The 24776-nt window shown below is 40.9% G+C and overlaps 1 protein-coding gene across 14 annotated transcripts in view; it reads left to right on the top strand.

Moving 5' to 3' along the window:
- Positions 1-24776, top strand: part of Tbc1d5 (TBC1 domain family, member 5) — a 529632-nt gene that overhangs the window by 241050 nt on the left and 263806 nt on the right. For all 14 annotated transcript variants that reach the window (XR_015628837.1, XR_015628836.1, XR_015628835.1 and 11 more), the window contains 4 exon segments: positions 6456-6564; positions 7928-8017; positions 8106-8180; positions 10477-10544. Coding sequence is in view for 8 of the 14 variants with exons in the window: in XM_087567202.1 (XP_087423328.1) it covers positions 6456-6564; positions 7928-8017; positions 8106-8180; positions 10477-10544 (342 nt within the window). In the remaining 6 variants the exon portion in view is untranslated.

Here is a 24776-nt window from a genome sequence, read left to right as displayed (position 1 = left end):
TCCGGCGGTGTCTCCGGCAGGGGTCCTGCCGCTCCTGGGCCCTCCCCCACGGGAGCCCAGAGGCCTTATACAGTTTCCTCTTGGGCCAGGGATGTGGGCAGGGGTGAGCAGTGTTGGTGGTCTCTTCTGCTCTGCAGCCTCAGGAGTGCCCACCTGACCAGGCGGTTGGGTCTCTCTCTCACCGGGTCTGGGAGCAGAGAGCTGCTGCGGGCCGGGATCCGCGGGTGTGGGACTTCCGGTAAACACAGAACGTGCCCGGTTCTAGAGAAATTCTGCTTCCGTGTGTCCCAAGCTCACCAGGCAGCTTTCTTGCAGCAGAAAATTTGGTCTTACCTGTGGTCCCGAGGCTCAAGTTCGCTCGTGGGGTGCTGCCCAGGGGCTCTCTGCAGCGGCAGCAACCAGGAAGACCTGTGCCGCCCCTTCCGGGAGCTTCAGTGCACCAGGGTTCCAGATGGTCTTCGGCTTTTTCCTCTCGCGCCCGAGATGTGTGTGCAGGGAGCAGTCTCTTCTGGTTTCCCAGGCCTGTCTGCCTCTCTGAAGGTTTAGCTCTCCCTCCCACGGGATTTGGGTGCAGAGAACTGTTTATCCGGTCTGTTTCCTTCAGGGTCCGGCGGTGTCTCCGGCAGGGGTCCTGCCGCTCCTGGGCCCTCCCCCACGGGAGCCCAGAGGCCTTATACAGTTTCCTCTTGGGCCAGGGATGTGGGCAGGGGTGAGCAGTGTTGGTGGTCTCTTCCGCTCTGCAGCCTCAGGAGTGCCCACCTGACCAGGCGGTTGGGTCTCTCTCTCACCGGGTCTGGGAGCAGAGAGCTGCTGCGGGCCGGGATCCGCGGGTGTGGGACTTCCGGTAAACACAGAACGTGCCCGGTTCTAGAGAAATTCTGCTTCCGTGTGTCCCAAGCTCACCAGGCAGCTTTCTTGCAGCAGAAAATTTGGTCTTACCTGTGGTCCCGAGGCTCAAGTTCGCTCGTGGGGTGCTGCCCAGGGGCTCTCTGCAGCGGCAGCAACCAGGAAGACCTGTGCCGCCCCTTCTGGAAAGATAGCATTTTCAACAAAAGGTGCTGGTTCAACTAGAGTCAGCATGTAGAAGAATGCAAATCGATCCATTGTTATCACTCTGTACAAAGCTTAAGTCCAAGTGGATCAAGGACCTTCACCTAAAACCAGATACACTCAAACTAAAGGAAGAAAAAGGGGAGAAGAACACATTGGTACTGGGAAAATTTCCTGAACAAAGCACCAAGCACTTATGCTCTGAGATCAAGAATGGACAAATGCGACCTCCTAAAACTGCAAAGCTTCTGTAAGGCAAAGGACACTGTCACTAGGACAAAACAACAATCAACAGATTGGGGAATGATCTTTACTAATACTACTTCTGATAGAAGGCTAGTATCCAAAATATACAAAGAACTCAAGAAGTTAGACTCCAGAGAATCAAATGACCTTATTAAAAAATGGGGTCCTCTCAAGAAGAAGGAGGACCAAAGTGCAGATCCTTCAGTTCTTCTTAGATGGAGAACAAAAATATTCATAGGAGATAAGGAGATAAAATTTGGAACAGAGCCTGAAGAAATGGCCATTCAGAGGCTGCCCCACCTGGGGATCCAGTTCATATACATACAGCCTCCAACCCAGTCACTATAGGGGATGCCAAGAATTGCATGCTGACAGGAGCCTGATTTAGCTGTCTTCTGAGAGGCTCTGATAGAGCATCACAAATACAGAGGTGGATGCTTGCAGCCAACTATGGAACTGAGAACAGAGTCCCCATTGGAAGAGTTAAAGAAAGGATTGAAGAAGCTGAAGGGGTTTGCAACTCCATAAGAACAACAGTACCAACCAACCAGAGCTCCTAGGGACTAAACCACCATCTAAAGAGTACACATGGACAGACCCATGGCTCCAGCTGCATATGTAGCAGAGGATGGCTTCACTGGTCTCCAATGTGAGGTGAAACCCTTGAATCCTGCCAAGTCTGGACCCAGCAGTGTAGGGGAATGTCAGGGCTGGAAGGTGGGAAGGGGTTGGTGAATGAGTTAGGGAGCACCCTCATAGAAGAAGGAAGAGGAGGAATGGGATGGGGGGTTTATAGACAGGAAACCAGAAAAGGGTTTTGAAATGTTAAAAAAAATGTATTCAACAAAAAGAAAGAAAGAAAAAAAAGAAAGAAAGAAAGGGAGAGAGAGAAAGAAAGAAGGAAAGAAAGAAAGAAAGGAAGGAAGAAGGAAAGAAAGAAAGAAAAAAGAAAGAAAGAAGCTAAAAAAAGGACCTAAAGTTTCTAAGAGCCAGAGGACCAGGATGTCAGCTAAAAGGTTGTGTCTTCTATACACAACAGGGAAGCTTCACCCATGATTTTTGGATGACACGGTTGTCTGAATAACACAGTAACAGTGACACTATTAGTTGCTAAGTCATGGTGGATGAAAGATAGCACTCACACAAAGCCCTGCGAAGAAGCACAGGTAATTCCTGACTGCCAAGGGAGGAAGAATATGTCTACCCTGAGGAAATGCCACCTACATGCTCACCCAGGACCAAGTGCTATGCCTTATAAACATGCATTTGAGCTATACTAACTATAGAGACTTAGTAAAATCTATTTCTTTATTAGTTTGTGTGTTTATAAAACAGTAATTTTAATGAAAAAGAAACCCATTAATTTCAGTTATTTTGGGATATGTGACAGGGGTTGGAGGGAAGACAGGGGAGTGGGAAATCATGTTAATACATTGCTCATATGAAATCTTATAAAAATAAAGCATTCTTAACCATTTAAATATACCAGGCTATTCTTCACTGCTTGTAGTTGTAACACATCTTCCTCAGTCTGATAATGAAGAACTTACTTTCTGCCCTACACTGAGTATTAACTCTTGTCTGAGGAGCAGAGAAGATTGTGGGTTTTTCCTGCTTAGTAGGCAGAGCTCATTTCTCTTGTGTCTGGATTGTGCTGTGTCCTAGTTTACTTGTTTTCTAAAGGCACTTTTCCTCATTTACATTGTTTCCTTTTCTCTTGTTTGTACTTTTATTTTTCTATTTGTTTCATTGTTTGAAAAGAAAAGTTAAAGACATATAACCAAAGAGACTGGTTCCTATAGGGCCTAAAAGTATTTTGTCAAAAGTATTACAATTTGCATGTTGGCATTCTGGTATTATTGTCTGGTTTTGGTAGCTCAGAATACCTGCTACCCTCTATGTATACTTGCATGTATTTGTATATCTCTCTAAAGTATAGTATAAGACATAATTTCCTGAGTACTTTTCCTTTATTTGTCCTTCTGTAGCTTTTTCACCCCTGTGAATAGGAACTCATTTTAGAAGAGACTGGAAGTCACTAATTCATACTTCTTTTTCCTATCCAGAATTACTGATGTTTTCAATTCATAAAAGTGCTTGTTTTTGTTTTGTTCTTAATTGGGATTAAGTTTAATTTGGGATTCACATCTGTTCTTTTTACTGACAGGCCACACGTGGAGATATATCCTTCTAATGTGCTTTTTTACCTCATCTTTGAATAATAATTGCTAAATACTTCATAAAAACACAATAAGGGTATATATGTGGAACCCTTTGGGATTAAAAAAAAACACTTATTTACTATTTAATCTCCTAAATCCTGTGTGGGGGCCTGGATTCATCCATGGGCATGGATAATCTACCAGTTACCACAGTCCTAAGGAAAAGTGACTCCTTGTATTAGTCAAAGTTCTCTAGAAAAACAATGTATAGAATGAACCTTATAGAATAAATTTATTAGAATGACCTATAGGCTGAGGTCCAACTACTCTAACAATGCCTGCCTATGAATGGACGGTACAAGATCCAGTAGTTGTTCAGTCCATGAGGTTGCTGGTCTTCAGTATAGGCCAGAATCCCAAAGTAGGTTCTGATCTCAGGGTAGCAAATGCAAAGAGACGAGGAGAAAAACCTTCCTTCTCCCATGCTTTTATATAGACTTGGAGCGGAAGGCATACCCAGATTAGAGATAGATCTTCCCACCTCAAAAGATCTGGATTAAAGGTGTGCCTCGCCACCTCCAAGATCCAGATTGAAAGTATTTCTTCCCAATCAGATACCTGGATTAGAAGTGGATTTTCCTCTTTAAATAAGCAAAAATCCCTGACAGGTATGCCCTCCATTTGAGGGTTTTATTTAATTCCAGATGTAGTCAAGTTGCCAACCAAGAACAGCCATCACTCTTTTCCCCAGGCAGCCATCAACTGCAAAGTTCTCAGTCAGATTTGGGCACCTCAGGAACCCCTCCCCACTGCATGTTGGAGTTTATAACAGACTTGATTGATCTTGGGCAAAATGTGTGTAGATAGCCAGAGCTGCTGTGAGTTTGTGAGTTCAGTACCATCATGCTACTTTTCTCCTCCTCCTCCTCCTCCTCCTCCTCCTCCTCCTCCTCCTCCTCCTCCTTCTCCTCTTCTTCCTCTTCCTCCTCCTCCTCCTCTTCTTCCTCTTCCTCCTCCTCCTCCTCCTCTTCTTCCTCTTCCTCCTCCTCCTCTTCTTCCTCTTCCTCTTCCTCCTCCTCCTCCTCTTCTTCCTCCTCCTCCTCCTCCTCTTCTTCCTCTTCCTCTTCCTCCTCCTCCTCTTCTTCTTCCTCCTCCTCCTCCTCTTCTTCCTCTTCCTCCTCCTCCTCCTCTTCTTCCTCTTCCTCCTCCTCCTCCTCCTCTTCTTCCTCTTCCTCCTCTTCCTCTTCCTCCTCCTCTTCCTCCTCCTCCTCCTCCTTCCTTTTTTTCGGAACTGGGGGCCGAACCCAAGGCCTTGTGCTTGGTAGGCAAGCACTCTACCACTGAGCTAAATCCCCAACCCCCATCATGCTACTTTTAAAACTAATTTCGCCCTGCTCAGAGGCTGAAATGCTTATGCCATTGAACTATATCCCCAGTCCTTAATAACAGTTTCTCAAGACACATACTATGTCTTTCCCAACATGCATGGAGTCTGGCCAATGACAGCTTGTATTCTGAGGTCTCAGTAGCTTTCTCCTTTAGGATATCTTTCTTCAGATGTTGTGTCTGAGGTTTTGGCTTTAATAATGAGTTTTACATCTCATGTCAATTTTATTGTAGTATTATGGTGAAAGAGCGTACCCCTAAACGGGGAGCCGCGTCTCTCACTCCGATCGCGGGGTGGGGTGCCCCCAGGAATCACGAGTAGCCAGTCTTGATGTAACAGCAAGAGGTAGCTTTTATTAACGAGATCCCTATTAGCGGGATCCTGGGTTGATACCTATCTCACACAGGAGACAGAGGAATCGACCCCGAGCCTCCAAACTCGGGGGTTTATATAGGGGAGGTTAGGGGCATTCTCGAGGTTACACATGATTGGTCAATTCAAATGGTGCACAGTTACTTTCGGCGCGAAATTACATCAGCAAGGAGTACGTGCTATCTAGCAGCTCGGCAGGCAGGTAGGGTGGCTCATCTCACTCAGGGGCGTGAAGGAAGGGGAGGGGGTGGCTACAGATGGTCAATGTCCTTGGGGCTGGTAGCTGGTCCTGCAAGTCCTATCTCTGGCTCTCCCTCAGGCATGTCCGGCCCTGCACATCCGGACTCTGACAATGAGTAACCTTTTTAAAACTCTAGTTCTACAATGGAATTTTAGGGTAATTTCATGAAGCCCATCTCAGTAGCCTCAACTGTTGACAAATGATTCTTAATGTTCAGTTTGGTTGCAAAATGGTAGGAATGTGGGTCTGATTCCTCTAGTCAACCTCAGTAAACAGTTTGGGACAATTAATTTCCAATTGTTTCCCAGTTGAGCAGATTTACTTGCATATTAATGAGGCACAGGTGTTGGGCCCCTGGTGCCTGCATGCCTGGGAGGCATATTTCAGTTGTTTATCTGCTCAGCCATAGGTACTGCAAAGAATTCAGGCTTGCCTAGAACAGTTTTTTTGTTCATGGAGGCTTTTACATTTTTTGATGTTTTCTTGAAATTTCCATGCACCTGTTAACATTTTCACTCTGATGATGTAGAAAGAAGTTGTGTATTCTTTTAACTGTCCAGCCTAGCAGGAAAGAAAACAGGATTATTCAATTATTTCACATGAGAAGTCAGTATAACCAACAGGCTTCTTCTTTGTTATGTAATTTTGAAACATATATTTTTGTTAACAGATAAATGTTTCATATATTCTTATTAAAACTCATTTTTCTTATACAGTCACTGAAGTACACTGCGAGTGCTTTACAGGAAATGGAATAGCCCCCATAGACATTACAAACTTCAAAGCTAGGGTAATTATAGCGATCTACATATTCATTAAATCTACAGAAGAACTGTGTCCAAGAAGACAGCCATTTGTTCAGATACAGAACACTACTAAATACATATACTTTAAAAGTTAAATTTCTTAGGCTGTTTAAAATCAGTCTCCTGTGCACTCCACTGGTAGTAGAAGGGTTTTAACAAAAGGGCGTCCTGGTCTGATTCCTTTCCTACAGGAGAGAGTGGGACGACCTCTTTGTAAATAACAACTACTTGGCAGCAGTGAGGCAGAAGGGGATTAATGGGCAGCTGAGAAGCAGCAGGTTCCGCAGCATTTGTTGGAAGGTAAGAAGAAAATATTTACTTACAGTTTGTGGTTGCAATGTATCAGCACATTACCTGATGCCCTGGAAGATTACCCATACAGGGATCACTGAATTTTCAGAATATTTCTTTCCAACATTTTAGCCACTCATGCTTCCCTTTCATAGGACATTTACTAGTAAGGTCAAGCCACCTGGGCAAGTGGAGCTAACAAATGACTCCTCTGAAGTAGGTCTTTTCACCTCTTTTAATGGTGAACATTTCAGAGCTGCACTGTTAAATTACCTGGAGGAGGGTTTTTCTGATTTTCTTAAAGTTGGGCAGGAGAAGTGGAGGATAAGCTTGAGGTTACTGTTCTAGGAGCCTCTGCCATTTAGTCATCCCTTTGTCTTCCTAAGAAGCCCTTGGAAAGACTTCAGTCTTTTGTTATATATAAAATGGAGGCAACCAGAAGAGTAGAAGGAAACTGGGTCACTCTCCTTCAGAAAGAAAGGGTCATTGCTCACCAAAACTGGAAATTGATGATCTGCAGTGATCATTTTAATTGCTTTGAAACAAACTAGCCCTTTTTCTTCTCTAAAATGAGTGAGTTTGAGAGTTGACTTAATTTTTAAATGACCTTTTTCAGTATTTTTAAGGCTATCTGCATAAATTGAGCCTACAGACTTTGTACAAATAAAAAAATGTTAGAAATACATGATTTGTTATATAGTTCTGGATTTAATAATTTAGAGTTAATAACATTTTTCTCTTTTTAGAGGTAGGCAAGAGACCTGCTGCTAGAAAATTTGTATTCAAATATGCCCCACCCTCATCCCCTGTTGTTTAACTTTAAGTATATTTCATTTACTAAAAATAAGCTGAAGTCTAGATTCCTTTTACTATTGTATTAAATTAAATTAAATCAAATTTGTCATTTTAAGAATGCTTATTTTCATAAGCTGATTGCCAGTTGTAAATTACATTCTCTGCTGTATAAGGAATGGTTCCACTTTGACTGTGCCTTCAGTCCTCAGATTGCTTGGTCTTCTGCTTTCTTAAAGCTGAGCATTAAACCTAGGATTTGTTCACCAGCTATTGCATGCAATGACTTCCTAGCGTCCCCAGGTTAGACTTGAACCTCCTTGAGTTTTTCTCTTTATTTAGAATAAGTCTTCAAGAGGGTTTAAATCTATTTTGTGGTTTAAGTTTTTAAGTCTTCCTTTTAACCTTTGCTTGTTTGGCTTTGGATTTTATGAACATATTATATGGAATTGAAATGAGTATATCGAAGGGAGCATGTCATAAATTGGGTGATTCTTTAAATTTTCAAACAATTCTATTAGCCTGGTTTTATACTTAGTAGATTTTTTTATACAAAGTTTTCTCTTTTTCCCCCAAACAGCTCTTTCTTTGTGTTCTTCCTCAAGATAAAAGTCAATGGATCAGTAGAATTAAAGAACTAAGATCCTGGTATAGCAATATTAAAGAAATAGTAAGTAAATTTAACTACTGAGATTATTTGCATATGATGACTTTGAAGTTCACTGGCCTCTAATCATTCTGATTTCTTTCTTTATCAGCATATCACTAATCCAAGGAAAGTTGTTGGCCAACAGGATCTGATGATAAACAATCCCCTCTCACAAGATGAAGGAGTAAAGTTCTTTTTTATTACTTTTGTTTGTTTGTTTTTAAATCATCTCATTGTGTGTGTGTGTGTGTGTGTGTGTGTGTGTGTGTGGTCTGCGTGTGTATGTGGTCTGCGTGTGTGTCTGTGTGTCATGTGTGTACCTGGTGCCTGTGGAAGCCATAAGAGCCTGAAGCGTCCCTGGAACTTGAAAATAGTTGTGAGCCATCCTGTGGGTGGGTGCAACAGAACCAAACCCTCTGCCAGCACACAGGGATCTTAACTGCTGGCTCATCTCTTTAGCCCCTTCTCTACTTGCATTCCATCCATTTTTTCATTCTTAAAACTGCTTTAATGACTTCTGTCATCTGTGTAGGGCACCTTATATGAAAATTCCTATGCAAACAGCATATTTCATGCTCAGTGTTTTCATTTTAAAACTATCTAAATCCTGGTGCATGTGTGTGTAGTACATGCACATATGCATACAAATAGGGGCCAGAGGTAGACATTGTATCCTGCTCTATCATTCTTTGCCTTGTTCCCTTGACTCTAGGTCTCCCACTGAAGCTAAAGCTTGCTCTCAGCTAGACAAGCTGACCAGGGTACACTTGTCTCTGTTCTCCAATGCTGGAGTCAGCCACAGAAGGCCACACTCAGCTTTGTGTGTGGATGCTGAGGAGTGAAACCCAGGTTCATGCTTACATCAGCACCTGTGGGCCCAGCTCTTAAAGGCTCTACCGGATCCCAGTAGTGCTAAGCCACCATGCCTTTAACATGGGAGCCTTTGGAAACTGTCAGGATCTATACTATAGCAATTTCTCTTTTGAGTTATACCCTGTACTATACATTATTTCTTGCTTTTTAAATATAGGAATGCCTTATTTTTGAAAAGTAAATAATGTTTTAGGTTGGCTGTTGCCTTCCAAAACATATTTCATTGTTCTTGTAAATGTATATAGTTGAGCTTGACTTTAAACATATTTACATTAATATGAGCTGGGTTTCAGTTTATAAAGAACAAAACTTGCTACCTGTTTTCTTGGACTCTGTTTTCCTTGATGGAAAAATTTCCAGACTTTGGCTAATTTAGTTAAAAACATTAATCCATTAGAACATAGGGAAATAAATGGGTTGTCTATTTGTCCCTGGCTAACTTTCAGTTTAAATAATTAACTGCTAATTATAGGTTTGTGTACACAGTCTAAGATTACTTTTTCATGTTCAAAATTAAACTTTTAGGTGCTTGCCTTCAAGCCCGACCACATGGGTTCAAGTCCCTGAGGGAGGGTTTTGTGTGTGTGTGTGTGTGTGAGAGAGAGAGAGAGGGGGGGGAGGGGGAAAGGGGGGTAAAGAGAGAGAGAGAGAGAGAGAGAGAGAGAGAGAGAGAGAGAGAGAGAGAGAGCGCAAGGGGTTTCTTAAGAACTAATTCTAAAGTTGAAGAGCATCCAGATGAGAAAAGAACTCCTGCATCAAGGTTGCAGTGGAAAGGGAGTTTGCTAAGGACCATCTTAAACTTTCCATATAGTAGCACTGTCCTTGGAAGAAAGGAAGTGCTCACTACCTTAATGATTCTGAAGAAGCTCACATTCCAGGGAAGTCTAGGGACAGTTATTCCCTAAAAGGGCCTGTATAACTTGTTACTGCTCTATACCTGTGTATTTAGCTGAATATTTTTTCTTACTTTATAGGTATATTAGCATTTTTCTGAAGCATAAGCTTTTCCACAGCACCATAAAATATTAAGTAATTTTTGGCGCTTACCTAGGAAGCGCAAGGCCCTGGGTTCGGTCCCCAGCTCCGAAAAAAAGAACCAAAAAAAAAAAAAAAGTAATTTTTGGATGGTTGGTTTTGTTCCTTTCTTTTACTGAGACCAAGTTCCACTACATGGCTTTGTCTAGACTGAAACTCACTATGTAGACCAGGCTGGCCCCACACTTAAAGAGATCTGCCTTCCTCTGCCTCCAGACTGAGAGGATTAAATGTGCGTGCCACCTTACCCTGTTCTTAAGTAGTGTTTAGACTTTCTCTGTAGGTTCCCTTTTGAACACTCATGTACACGCCTCTGAGATTCAGAACGAACGTTGGAAGTACCTTCATCTGGCAGAGGTGCTGCACAAGTACATATCGTGAGGACTAAAAGAAATGGATGCTTTAGAAGTAGACTAGATTTTAATAAAAATTATTTCTGCCTCAAGTTCCTATCTAAGAAATCTAAAATGACAGTTTAGAGAAGAATAAATCCAATCATTTAAATTATTAAATTAAAGTCATAAAAGTCAAGCAGTGTGAGATTATTCTAATTAGTTTCTCATTTTTTCCAGAGTCTTTGGAATAAGTTCTTTCAAGATAAAGAGCTGCGGTCCATGATTGAGCAAGATGTCAGAAGAACGTATGTAGAGCGATGTTTTCTTCACTAATTCAAAACAGTGTCGCTTCTTTTATAATTTTAATTTATGTAAGAGCCACTGAGGGTCCTTAACTGACGACAGTTTTCAACATGCTTTGATGCAAAGTTAGTTTTTTGAAATAAGTTTTCATTCTATAGATATTTTTTCTTCATTTTTTCCTCATAGAATAGTCAGTTTTACTCAGGGCACCGGACAGTTTATATTCTGGGGGTAAGGCAGCAAAGTTCTCTTGAGTTCAAGTTATATATAGTCTCAGGGACAAGGTCACATGAAGTTAGCTGTATACAGTCAAAAGATAACTCTTGCTTGGGAACATTATTCTGTATATTCCAAATATCAACGGATAAGATAATGATCATCTTATAAAAACGAAAACCTATTGTTACAACTTGGAGGAACACAAAGCACATTCCAAGAACAGTCCATGTTTTGGAAGAACAGAGATTACAAGACTCTTGGAGTTTTCTCCCAAGGTCTCATAAATCTTCTCAGACAGCTTCATTGGTGGACCATGTTTAGAAAGTGGACAAAAGCCTACTTGGGCAGAACCATTCATCTGAACTAGAATATGCTTCGTCTCAGAGGACTGAGAAGCTCCCAAGCTAATTTCATTTTTTTCACAGTCAATAATCCTGAGACAAGAGGCCTGAGTTTCCTGAGCTCTTAATTGTTATTAAAAGAAAACTTTTCTTACCTTCTTTGAGGATGAAACCTCCCGTTGGGTACCAGATATGGAGGGCCCTACAAGATCTACTAGTGGCAAAGAAACAAACCTCATGAGGCAAAGAAGGAAACTTGTTTTAGCATCACATAGTCAGTGCTGCTTCAGACTTCTCGAGTCTGACACCAGGCCAGCTTATATTAGATACATTTAGGTGTAGTACAATTCTGGGTGAAAATATGCCTGGTATCCCGAACCCATGAGTATAAAATACTGATATATCAAGTTTCCTCAGATCTCTAAAGGTGCTCAATGAAATAAACACATACACATACACACACATTCCAAACACACTTAGGAAGAAGGCATTGATCCATTGTACACTTATCACTAGTGGCCCCAATTCTTCAAAATTTGCTAAGGTGAAATTAACAATATATACATTAATACTTTATGTATATATTTGGGTCTTCTGTGAAGAGAGTATTAGATTCTAAAAGATTATAGTTATTGGTTCTCGTGTGCTGCATTGAAGATGCTGATAACTAAACTCAAAGCTTCTGTAAAGAACTTCCAGGACTCTTATCACTAATCCATCTTTCCAGCCCCTAAATGGTGTGTATATTAAAAGATCCAAATATATATTTTTGTAGAAGTATTGAGTACTCACAGACAAGCACTGTAAAAAACAATATTGTCTGGAGAAACACAGGATTGTCTACTAAGTGGTGGAGAAGTGTACCTGTTCTCTACCCAGAAGGGTGGAAGTGGGTATTGCCAATAACTCTGTGACCTTTGCTACGTGTAGGGTCCGGCCCACTCAAAAACCCCAGAATTTATTCCAGTCTCTTGCTTCCCTATAATTTTTTCATTATTTTCCTTTCTTAGTCAATAGAATCCATCTTTAGGGCAGATGTCACATGTACTTTATAGCCTGCTGATATTTTGATAGTGAGAGACCACACTGTATCCTAGGCCCTTAAGCTATAGGACCCATCTTTGTGGAAGAAGTCACATAGACTTTGCATAAGAGTTTTGATGTAGTCATGCCTTAAGTGTTATTGTGTACACAGGTTTTGGATAGTTGTTACCAGGAATTTTTTTCCAAGTTTTTTTTTCTTAAAGTGAAGATTTCAACCTATTCAAAATAAACTGCCTATCAACCAGAGAATATTACATGTTTCTAATATTTCTCATGATTCTCAAAGGGCAGTATTGTGTGATCATTTGTGTTGGTATTTCTTGGACAACTTATATCTTGGTATACATTTGATCACCTTCTAACCAATTACTTTGTACCCTCTTCCCTTTCCTTTGCCTTTGTTATCCTTCTTGCTTTTCTCTGGATGCTATTGCGGTGTGTAAAAAGTACCTCTTCTATTAGTGGACTGAGCACTTACGTATGACAGAGCCAACCCTTGTTGCATAGTAAATGTCCTACACTTTTACAAATCAGACTTCACTTGTCTGCATCATCTCTTGGGAAATATATGGGATTTGCCTCAGAGATCTCGTGTGATTTTTTTTTTTTTTTTGGTAATGCATATTAAAACTATGGGCAGATTACCCTCAGCCTCCTTTATCTCCACGCCCCCTTTGTCAATGGGGACCATAGTAGTTACCTTTCAACATTTTATGGGTTAATAGTTTATAGTTGTGTATCCCTTGCCAAAGATTCCAAATCATAAATGTTCCAGAATTCACAACTTTCTGAATATTTTTTCAATACCCCCAAAATTTTGGATTTTGATGCTCAGCCTGCATGCCAGGTAGTGATTTAAATGGTTTATGTTGTTATAAAAATGTTAGTAAAGTTAATTCTTATATCTGCAATTACTAGAAATCCAGGAGACAGTGCATTAAAAAGGCTAAACCTCCTGCAATTTCTCTATTCTGTTTCACTGTAGTTGTGTCTATAACGATGTCAGGGCCTCTAGCTTTCTGACGTTCCAGATTGCTGAAGAGTCAGATGATATGGACCACCGTTTAATCACCCTACACTATTCAACAGATGAAGATTTCTGCCTAAAAGCAACAGTAGTTCAAGAGAATCAGGAGCTGAGAGATGGTCTGAGCTGTAGTCACCATGTGGCCTTGGAGTCCTTTTGGTTGTCTCTTCTAGTTAGTCCAGGACTCACTCAAGACTGCTCTTGGTGGTGTCTGAGCAGTGCTTGAACTCCTTAGTGCCAGTTTGCAGAAACTAAAGCACTTTGTATATAGCACATATGAGGCACATATAAAAAAAAAAGTGATTTTTCAAAAGTAAAGGTATTTTCTCATTGACTATTTAAGAGTCTGGTTAATCAATGTCAGTAAAACAAGCCTTGTGGTAGTAAAATATAGAATTACATATTAATAGCCAAATGGTAGTGCTGTTTGTTTTTATCAAAAGTATTATATCTTACAAGAAGAATTTAAATTCTCCTTCCTGTAAATGTTAAATGGAACAGAGGGCCCATGGCACTGGCCTAGAAACATGCTTTCATTAGATTCCAAAGATATTAAATCGCTGATGAGTATGAATTGTTATAAGCAGTCCATTGTAGCTTTTTCATCATTATGCTTGTTTAGCTTTAATAATTCTCCATGGCTGTGTAGTAAACTGTTAGATCTTGAAAATTGTGCTCTAACTTTTCTGGTTTTATGTTTGCTAGAGTTTTTTTATGTAAGATATGCATATTAACATATATTCAGTTAATTTTTTCTTTTTTGTCTTTGTTATTGTTGTTGTTTTCTTTTCCTATTAGTAGATTTAAAGGCAAGCACAAGATCCGGGGTAGGTATCTGGAGAGCCTATGTGTCAGAGTGAGAAGAGAGTCAGGATGACCCATCTCTCAACTCTCCTCGGAGTCTCTTAAACATTAGAGCAAGTTGCCATGCCATCTCTGTTCAAACTTTCACACTTCTTTAACTACAGAGGCAGACAGGGATAGATGGGAGATCCAGGTCAGCCTGGTTTTGTAGCAAGATTCTATCTCAAAACAAAAACTGAAGAGCAAGAAAAGAATTTCAGAAGACAATTTTGAAGATAAGGTAGCTAGTTTGACTTTAAAGCTACCAAATTACAAAATCACCAAAGTCTAATAACTAGACTATTATTACCACTTAGCACTCACTTTAATGGCGGTAGCTGGTTGATTTTGAAGCACAGTCACATTTACCCCTATTGTCTTTAAATTTCCTACATAGGCAAAGATGACCTTCACGATTCTCTTGCCTCTACCTTCCAAGTGCTGGGATTAAAGACGTGAACCACCATCCCTATCTCCTAGTCTGGAATCCATAAAACAACTAGTAATACAGTGGAAATACACTGGGAGCAAAAGAGTAGAGTTCAGGAGGTTCTTTCTTAAGTTGTTACTTCTTAAGAACACGGTATCCTATATTGTAGGACACCTGTAGTCTGTGATCACAAGTTGTATGCTTTGTGTGCTGGAAAGAAAGGAGGCAATAAGCACATATAAAACAAGGGCAGAGCTGTAAGGGCGACATGTGCCCTGGAGAAATAAAGGAGGGTGGTGGGTCGGTGCGGAGAGTAGCTCAAGTTCTGTTTGCTTCAGGAGCAGGTCAGAGAAGGCAGCTCTGAGAAAAGGACATTTGAACTGAGATGTGCAAACACCTCATTCCTACCCCTTTATGGATCTAGCAGAAGAGTAATCCGCCTGTGGGGAAAGGGTTCAACAATTTCCAGTGAAAGTGAGTGTCGACAGAAACAAAATGCAGTTAGGAGTGACTAGAGCCAAATCATTTAAAGAAGGGACTCTAAGGAGACAGGAACCCCTAGGCAAGGTTACAATTCAGTAAACTCTTAGGATTTGTTCTATTTGTAGTTAGTGGGTATTGGGAGATAATTCTGACATATATGTAGAAGAAAGTTCTTTAGGAGTCTTCAAAATTAAAGAATTTTAGTGACTAAAGATGTAGTATTAAGGGTTGGGGATTTAGCTCAGTGGTAGAGCTCTTGCCTAGCAAGCGCAAGGCCCTGGGTTCGGTCCCCCGCTCCGAAAAAAAGAAAAAGAAAAAAAAAGATGTAGTATTAAAAATGGGAGTAAATAGATTGATGATACACAGTCTATATTCTAAAGACAAATCAGGGGTTATTACTCTTTATGTTTTTCATAGTTACTAGTTATGTTTATTACTGCTACGCAAAGAGGTTTTAACCTTCCTTTCTTGAGCTGCTGTTTGTTTCCTCAGTGGAAAAATACATCAGTACATCTTTCTACATCAGTCCATTCTGGATGCTCAGCCAATGACTCTTCTCAAAGCAAATTTATAATTTGACTACTTTATAAATCTAAAACCTCTGGTTGTCTATGGCCACAGAAAAATGGATTTCCCCAGCTTCTGTAACACACATCTAGTCACCTCTCACAGCGTTATTTTCTGTCAGTCCTCCAAGAACAGGTTGTGCCTAGCATTCTGCTTAGTCCACTGCTTGTGTTGGGTCGCTGACACTCCCACTTAAGGTGATGGCATTCATCGTCACCTGTCCCGTGACACATTTACAGGCTTTACATTTGGATTTTTTAAATGCCCATTTACCTGTTTTAGCCTTTTCCTATTAACTTTTAGATGATATTTTACTTTGGTCTTACATGTTTTTCAGTCTCTCCTATGCATTCATGAAATTTTTATTAAACTCCAAAGGGTCCAGGCACCATAGATTACAAGCTAAGTATGACTTGTACCCAGCAAGAAGTTGAAGTCTTAAAGGAAAAGCAGGAAAAAAATTTACAATGATCTCCATTGGTGCCATAGGAGGAGCACTGAGTCCAGCACCTCTTGTTTGAGGCTGGCTACTTTCCACCTCATTGATAGACCCCGATAAAGCAAAGAGCTGGAACTGAGTCTGCTTTTGTTGTTGTTGTTACTGTTTGTTGTGTGGCTTTGATTTAGTTTTTTTCTTTCTTTCTTTGTCTGAAGACACATTGCTAAATTGACACAGAATAGAAGGCTATTGAGTGCAGTAGGGGTTGGCAGTCACTTTTGCTCAGCCTCCTTGTGCTTCTTACCACTGCCCATCTTATGGGACACACACACACATTGTCCATCTTATGGGACACACACACACATTGTCCATCTTATGGGACACACACACACACATTGTCCATCTTATGGGACACACACACACATTGTCCATCTTATGGGACACACACACACACATTGTCCATCTTATGGGACACACACACACATTGGCCATCTTATGGGACACACACACACATTGCCCATCTTATGGGACACACACACACATTGTCCATCTTATGGGACACACACACACACATTGTCCATCTTATGGGACACACACACACATTGGCCATCTTATGGGACACACACACACATTGTCCATCTTATGGGACACACACACACATTGTCCATCTTATGGGACACACACACACACATTGCCCATCTTATGGGACACATACACACATTGTCCATCTTATGGGACACACACACACATTGTCCATCTTATGGGACACACACACACATTGTCCATCTTATGGGACACATACACACACATTGTCCATCTTATGGGACACACACACACATTGTCCATCTTATGGGACACACACACACACATTGCCCATCTTATGGGACACACACACACATTGCCCATCTTATGGGACACACACACACATTGTCCATCTTATGGGACACACACACACATTGTCCATCTTATGGGACACACACACACATTGTCCATCTTATGGGACACATACACACATTGTCCATCTTATGGGACACATACACACACATTGCCCATCTTATGGGACACACACACACATTGTCCATCTTATGGGACACACACACACATTGTCCATCTTATGGGACACACACACACACATTGCCCATCTTATGGGACACACACACACATTGTCCATCTTATGGGACACATACACACACATTGGCCATCTTATGGGACACACACACACATTGTCCATCTTATGGGACACATACACACACATTGGCCATCTTATGGGACACACACACACATTGTCCATCTTATGGGACACACACACACATTGTCCATCTTATGGGACACACACACACACATTGTCCATCTTATGGGACACACACACACATTGTCCATCTTATGGGACACACACACACACATTGTCCATCTTATGGGACACACACACACACATTGTCCATCTTATGGGACACACACACACATTGTCCATCTTATGGGACACATACACACACATTGCCCATCTTATGGGACACATACACACACATTGCCCATCTTATGGGACACACACACACATTGTCCATCTTATGGGACACACACACACATTGTCCATCTTATGGGACACACACACACATTGTCCATCTTATGGGACACATACACACACATTGGCCATCTTATGGGACACACACACACATTGTCCATCTTATGGGACACACACACACATTGTCCATCTTATGGGACACACACACACACATTGTCCATCTTATGGGACACACACACACATTGTCCATCTTATGGGACACACACACACATTGGCCATCTTATGGGACACATACACACACATTGTCCATCTTATGGGACACACACACACATTGGCCATCTTATGGGACACACACACATTTAATAGAATATCCGGAGGACCAGCCTCCTAGTCTAAGTTTCAGCTTTATTTGATGAGGATATTCATTGTTAGGTGTTTTCCCCTGGGGTAACACACTTTTCAAGGCATTTTTACTTGAAGAGGTTTGTACTCATTTCAAAGTAATGATTTTTTATCTTAGCCTAATGGAGTTGTAACTCTCCCCCATTGTTTTATAGACACAGCACTCTGATACAAAGGAATGTCCAGTTTTAGGGTTTCTAATTTAGAGTTTAGATTGTCCTGAAAAATCAGATTTCCCACATTTTGATTCAAAAGCTCTAATGTTAGTAATTTTCAATTTCAACATTATTTAAAGTAGCTAACTTGAGTTCAGGATGTTGTAATAGCATTTCAGTACTCGATGCCAAAAAAGTATGCTATTTGGTCTGTCGAGGTCTATTCTAAAAATACACAACATCTATAACACCATTTGCAGATTACCATATTACAAGCTTTGCCAGATCGTCTCCTCTTTTCTTTAGTTCTATTCTGTCTCCTGAAGTAGATGATTTCAGTTCTCTGGGTTAGTATCTTCCTCGTAATGTTGGTCACATTGAGGAGTTGGCTGTAAGGTTTGGTGGTCACTTTCTTTAAGTTTGGGCGCTGTTTATTCTCAGTAATTGTTCACATCTCTGCGTCCTCCATTTCCCATGTGAGTTTTCATGGCAGTTAGTCATTTTCACCGTTAAAGAAAGATGGAATATTTGTACTTAAGAGCTTGTTTTTATATCAGCTAAGCAAACAAACTTTATAAATTTACTTTAAAAAAATCATTTGCTATTTTGAGGACTAATTAATAATTGAGAATTCCCTTTAAAACTGTACATATGTCCTAGTGACTTTGTTAGAAAACAGATATCTGTGGTTTTAGGTTAATTTTCAATAAAATTCAGAAATGAAGTCTTCATTTTACACTGATGGCATATAAATCTTTGTAGCTAGTTTGTTGAAGAGACCTATGTAGATTACTTCTAACTCCTCAGAAGTATCTGTGGACAGGACTATCTAGATAATTAATTTTCATTTTATGTACTATATTATAGGATTATCTTTTGTTTAATTCATATTTGATATACAAGTGTGCCCTATAGTGAATATTCACCATTTTCTCTTCCCTTAAGAAATCTATGATTTCTATAATATATAAGCCTTACATAGCTTTAGTCCACATGTGTTATGCTGGTAGTAAATAGGCCATTGCTGTAATTGTCTGTGTATTAGTACTGTTCACATCACTGTCTAGAGCTAACTTTTTTATTTTTCTTTTAAATATGCAGTCTACCTTCCCCTTTACTTCATTTTCTGCAGAAGTTCTTCAAGAATGTCCTGTTTGAAAATTTTGTACACTTTGCTTAGAACCTATTTTTTTTTTATTTAAATTAAAAGCAAATTCCTCTGGGGAGAGGGGGATTTGACAAGCAGTTTCAAAGCAGAATTGATTTGGGTGTGTGTTACTGCAGACAATCTGCCCAGTGTTAAAATGTTACGGGGAAATACAAGCTGCCGTATTCCCGTGATCACACCAAACTAGCAGCTTGTATTTATACTTCCGTCTCCTCGAGGTGGACGGCAGGCACGCATGAAGGAGGGGTGTTCTTCGTGTTGTGGTTTTATTTAATGCAGACAAAGTACATGCTTGTGCATGCACGACCAGCCCTCACATATGCACTTGTTCACAGCCGAGAAAGTGAAAACGACAACACAAGCCGCTCTCTAGAGTTGTCGGCAACCGGTGTGTGTGTGTGTGTGTGTGTGTGTGTGTGTGTGTATGCGCGTGTGTGCGTGTGTGTGTGTGTGTGTGTGTGTGTGTGTTTTAAATATTAAAGAGGAGGGGGTGGGGGGACAGATTTTTCAGAAATAGAAACAGTTCCTCTGTCCAATGGCCCATAATCCTTCCTCATTTCACATTTAAGTTAGAAACAAAACAACTATTATTGTTGTATACATGACTGAGAAATATGATTTTCCTATATTGCTATTTTTTGTTTTTCTTATTGCAAGTAGATTTTTTTCTCAAATAGTATATCCTGATTATAGTTTACCCTTACTTTTCTCCTCCCAGTTCCTTCCTAACTCCCCTCCCACGCAGATCCAGTCTCTCTCTGTCTCATTAGAAAACAAACCGGCAAACCAGAGCTCCCAGGGACTAAACCACCATCCCAAGAGAACACAGAGATGGACCCATGGCTCCACCGTATATATAGCAGAGGAGGGACCTTGTCGGGCATCACTGGGAGGAGAAGCCCTTGGTCCTATCAAGGCTCAAAGCCCCAGCGTAGGGGAATGTCGGGGTGGGAATGTGGGAGGGGGGTGGGGGGAACACCGTCATAGAAGCAGGGGGTGATAGCAGGTTTCTGGATGGGAAACCAGGAAAGGGGATAACATTTGAAATATGATTTTAAGAAATCTAATAAAAGAAGAAAATAGAAATTAAAAAATGAAAATAAGCAGGCCTATAAAAGACAATAATGTGAATAAAATAAAACTAATTCATTGGAACTGAACAAAATTAGCAGAAGCGAAGGAGCCCAAGAGAAGTCACAAGAAACAGAGACCCACTTGTTCACACTCAGGAATCACAGAAAACACTAAGCTGGAGGCCTAAGTACGTACACAGATGGCCTGGGGCAGACCCGTGAAGGGCCTGTGCCTGCGCTCCAGCCTCCGTGAGTCGATCTGTGCACCGACTGTGCTGGTTCTGTTTCCTTGACGTCCGCCCTGCCTCTGGCTCCTGCATTCTCCCACCCTCTCCTCCAGGGCTGCCCTGAGCCCTGACAGGAGGGGCTTGATGGAGACCTCTCTAGGGTGGCGTGTTCAGTATGTCTGAGTTCTCTACTGACTACCTGGCTGTGGGCCTAGTGTTGGTTCTTAGCTGCTGCAAAAGAGCAGTGCCTCTGAGGAGAGCTGAGCCAGGCCGTAGCAGGGTAGCAGGGCATCACTAGGAGGCGTTTTATTGCCGTGATCTTTTTAAAGAGTGGTCTTGTTTTCCCTGTGTCTGGCATAGTCTTGAGCAGTTTCAGGTATAGGTGTGATCTCCTGGGGTCAGCTTTTGTCAAATCAGATAACAGTTCACTCCCACAAGCTTTGTGCCACCTTCACACTAGGATATCTTGGAAGCATGACACCACTGTAGATCAAAGGGCTTATGGCTGGCTTGGTGTTTACATTCCTCTCTGGTGGTGTGCAGAGTACCCTCTTGTACCAGAGATGCTAGAGTGTAGTGCGAAGGCTCTGGGGAGGTACCAGCTAGAGTGTTTTCTCATGTTGAATGAGGTGTATAGCTGCTGTCTTCACCACTGTGACCTTTGCTGTCAGTTTGTGGAGAGCAACCTATTGTCTTGGCAACCGTCTGCATTGTTTGGGGATCTCTTTGGACAACAATTCAATTATATATAATTCAATGCCAGTACTGGAAGCTTCATTTGGTGACAAGAGGTGATCCAGTTGGAGCCCTATTTCCATGTTATCTGGCAGTTTCATTTAGGTCGAATTCGTATATATATTTTAGGAAGCATCTAGTGTACTAAGTTTCCATAGTATTGCTCTCAAGTGACTCCTAACTTTAGGTATCCCTCCATGTCATCCCTCCTTTATCCCTGTCTCCTCTCTCCCTTCTGACTTGATCTTTGCATTCTAGAACCCTCATCTTTCCATATGTATTATCTTTTCCTTTCCTAAGGAAAGCTGTCTATCCACCTTTGTCCCTTGCTATGTGCCTAACATCAATGACTACAGATTTGTAGCTTGGTTATCATTGACTTTAGAGCTAGTTGTAAAATTTCTCCTTTGCCTTGAAATAGTGACATGGAGACGTGGCAGAATTATTCAGAAACTTCTTGTGCTATAGTATAGCTGGGCAGATCCTGAGCCATTCTATCCTACAGTAGGCCTGGCCTACTTCCTAGCTACATGGCGTTACTGGACATCTTGGTCTTGCTCTCGCTGCTCCTGCTCTTTCTATCTCATCTCCACATGGCAATTTTCTCCTGGCTACCTCTCATGCTAACCCAACTCTCCCCTAACTCCACCCAGGACCCCTTCACTGGAATCAGAAATCCCGCCTTAACTCCTCCTTAGCTATATAGACTGGTCCGTTCTTTATTAACAATCAGAGGTAATGAAACAACCTTTTATACAACCCCTTATAAAATATTGAGTCTGCCAAGATGACAGCCAGGTCTCTGGGTACAGAAATCAGCTTATAAATGAATGCACAGTGCACAGAAGCATTCCCCAACAGTTAACAGCTACATAAACGTTAGTACATGCCACATTTGACTTTTTTGGTCTGGAATACCTCAATTGGGATGAATTTTTTTCATCCTTCTACTTAATCACCTGAGTTTCATGACTCTCAGGTGTTAATGACTGAGTAATACTTTAGTGTGCAAATACCCCATAATTCCTTTCTCCGTGTTTCTACTAGGTTGTTTCCAATCAGGCCACTGTGACTAGAGCAACAATGGCTGTGGTTGAGCTGGTGTGTCTGTGGTAGGATGAACTGTCCTTTGGGCATTTGTCTACAGTAATAGTAGTATAGCTGGATCTTGGGGTCCATTGTTTCCCATCTTCCTGAGGAACTGCCATATTTTCATAGTAGCTCTATCAGTTTGTACTCCCCAAGCCATGGAGAAGTGATCTTCTTTTACACATCCTTGCTTTCATGAGCGGTCACTTGTCTATTTGATCTCAGCCATCTTGACAGATGTAAGATACAATCTCAGAGTAGTTTTGATTTGCACTTCCTTGATAGCTAAGGATACTGAGCATTTTTTTAAGTGATTCTCAGCCATTTGTGTTTGCTCTTTTAAGAATTCTCTGCTTAGATCTGTAAGTTCTTTTAATTATTTGTTGTCTTGATACCTAGGTTTTTTAGTTCTTTACAAGTTTTGAAGGTTAGCCCTCTATGAGATGTATAGTTGGTAAAGATCTTAGGCTAGAGACGTACTGGAATGACCATGTCGTTTGTCACACAGAACTTTTTTAGTTTCATGAGGTCCTATTTACTAATTATTAATTTTGGTGACTGTGCTAATGGTGTTCTATTTAGAAAGTTTCTTCCTGTACTAATGAGTTCAACACAGTTCCCTACTTCCTCCTCAGTTAGGATGAGTGTATCTAATTTTATGTTTCAGTATTTCATTCATTGGACCTGAGTTGTGCAGGGTGATAAAGATGGCTTCTTCTATATGCAGACATCCAGTTTGACAAGCATGATTTGCTGAAGATGCTACCTTTCTTCCAGTGTGCATTTCTGGTGCGCGCACGCGCGCACGCGCACACACTCGGTCTGTGATTGTATGTACTAATATCTGGTCTTCACTTTGATAAATATATCTGATAAATATATCCACCAATAAATCTATTTTTCTGCCAACACCATGCTTCTTATTACTATGTAACTCTTTAATGCAACTTGAAATTAGTGCTAAGGCTACCAGAAGCAGTGATTCTGCCATTCAGGGTTGTTTTAGCTATCCTGGGTTTTTGTTTGTGTGTTTCCATAGGAAGCTGAAGATTGTCCTTTCAAGCTCCGAGGAGAATTGTTTGTACTTTTACGGAGCCTGCACTGGCTCTTTAGATTGTTCTTGGTACAATAACCATTTTTACTATATTAACTCTACCGATCCCTGAGCATGGGAGGGCTTTCTGTCTTCTGATCTTTTTTATTGTTTTTCTTTAGTGTCTTAAAATTTTTATCAAAGCAACCTTTCACTTACTTAGAATTATCACAGGATACTTCGTTGCTTGAGGCTTTTGTAAAAGGTGTTGTTTCCCTGATTTCTTTATTGTCTCCTTTGTCATGTGTGTAGGAGGGCTACTGGTTTCTATGAGTAGGTTTTGGACAGATCCTTTACTGGAGGTGTGCAGCAGCTGTCCTAGCTTTCCAGTGGACTTTTTAGGATCACTTATGTATAGTTTTATATCATCTACAAGTACAGATGCTTTGACTTCTTCCTTTCCAGTTTGTATCCTCTTCATCTCCTGTATTTGTATTTTCCTCTAGTTAAGATTTCAAAAACTGTTCAGGTAGTGGATAACCATATCTTGTTCCTGATTTTTGTGGAATTGCTTTGTATTTCTCTTCATTTAAGTTGATGTTGACTATGGACCTTCTATAAACTGTCTTTATTATGTTTAGGTATGGCCCTTGTATCCCTAGTTTCGCCAGGACTGTTATTATAAACACTATTATTATAGTGTTAGATTTTGTCAAAGATCTTCTCTACTTCTAAGGAGACAACAATGGGCATTTTTGTTTGTTTGTTTGTTTGTTTTCTCTTTCTGTTTGCTTATAGGGTGAATGTCATTTATTAATTTACATATGTTATAAAGCATCCCTGCATCTCTGGGATGAAGCCTACTTGATAGTCTGTCAGCAGTGCTTTTTAGAATATCCAAGCAGATCTGGACTTGAAGCCACTTTGATCTATCATTAGGAGGAATGATTTGAATTCCTTTAAAAATAGTTTCTTTTGTTTAAACTGAAATTTTCTGATCTCTGTATTTCCATTTTTGACAAAGTTTTATATACACAGTGTACATGTCTTTTCAAATGTCTTTTTGTCCCTGATTTTTAACTTTGTAGTTTAATTGGAAAGACATTTGAAGGCTCTACAACAGCAGAGCAGTGTTTTCAGTATATGACTCAGAGCTTAATAGAAGCAGAAAGCAGTGGAAGTTGACAGCCTTTCCTCCTCCTCCTCCCCCTTCTGCCCTCCCCTCCCCTTTCCTCTTCCCCTCCCCCTTTCTCTTCCTCCTCCTCACACCTCACTGGTTCTTATACACCATCCCTGGTTGTGCACTTTCCCTAGCCACACTCCTTCACTGACCACACACCATCCCTGGTCACACTTTTGCTGGCCTTCTCAACTCCAGCGATTTCATACCCTCACATTTTCACTTAGACTGCTAGTGATTTTTCTCCCCATGATGTATCT

Source organism: Rattus norvegicus, chromosome 9 (assembly GCF_021556685.1).
Source record: "Rattus norvegicus strain SHRSP/BbbUtx chromosome 9, alternate assembly SHRSP_T2T, whole genome shotgun sequence".
Taxonomy (NCBI): domain Eukaryota; kingdom Metazoa; phylum Chordata; class Mammalia; order Rodentia; family Muridae; genus Rattus; species Rattus norvegicus.
Note: the sequence above shows the minus strand (reverse complement) of the source record. Positions and strands in the feature narration are given on the sequence as shown.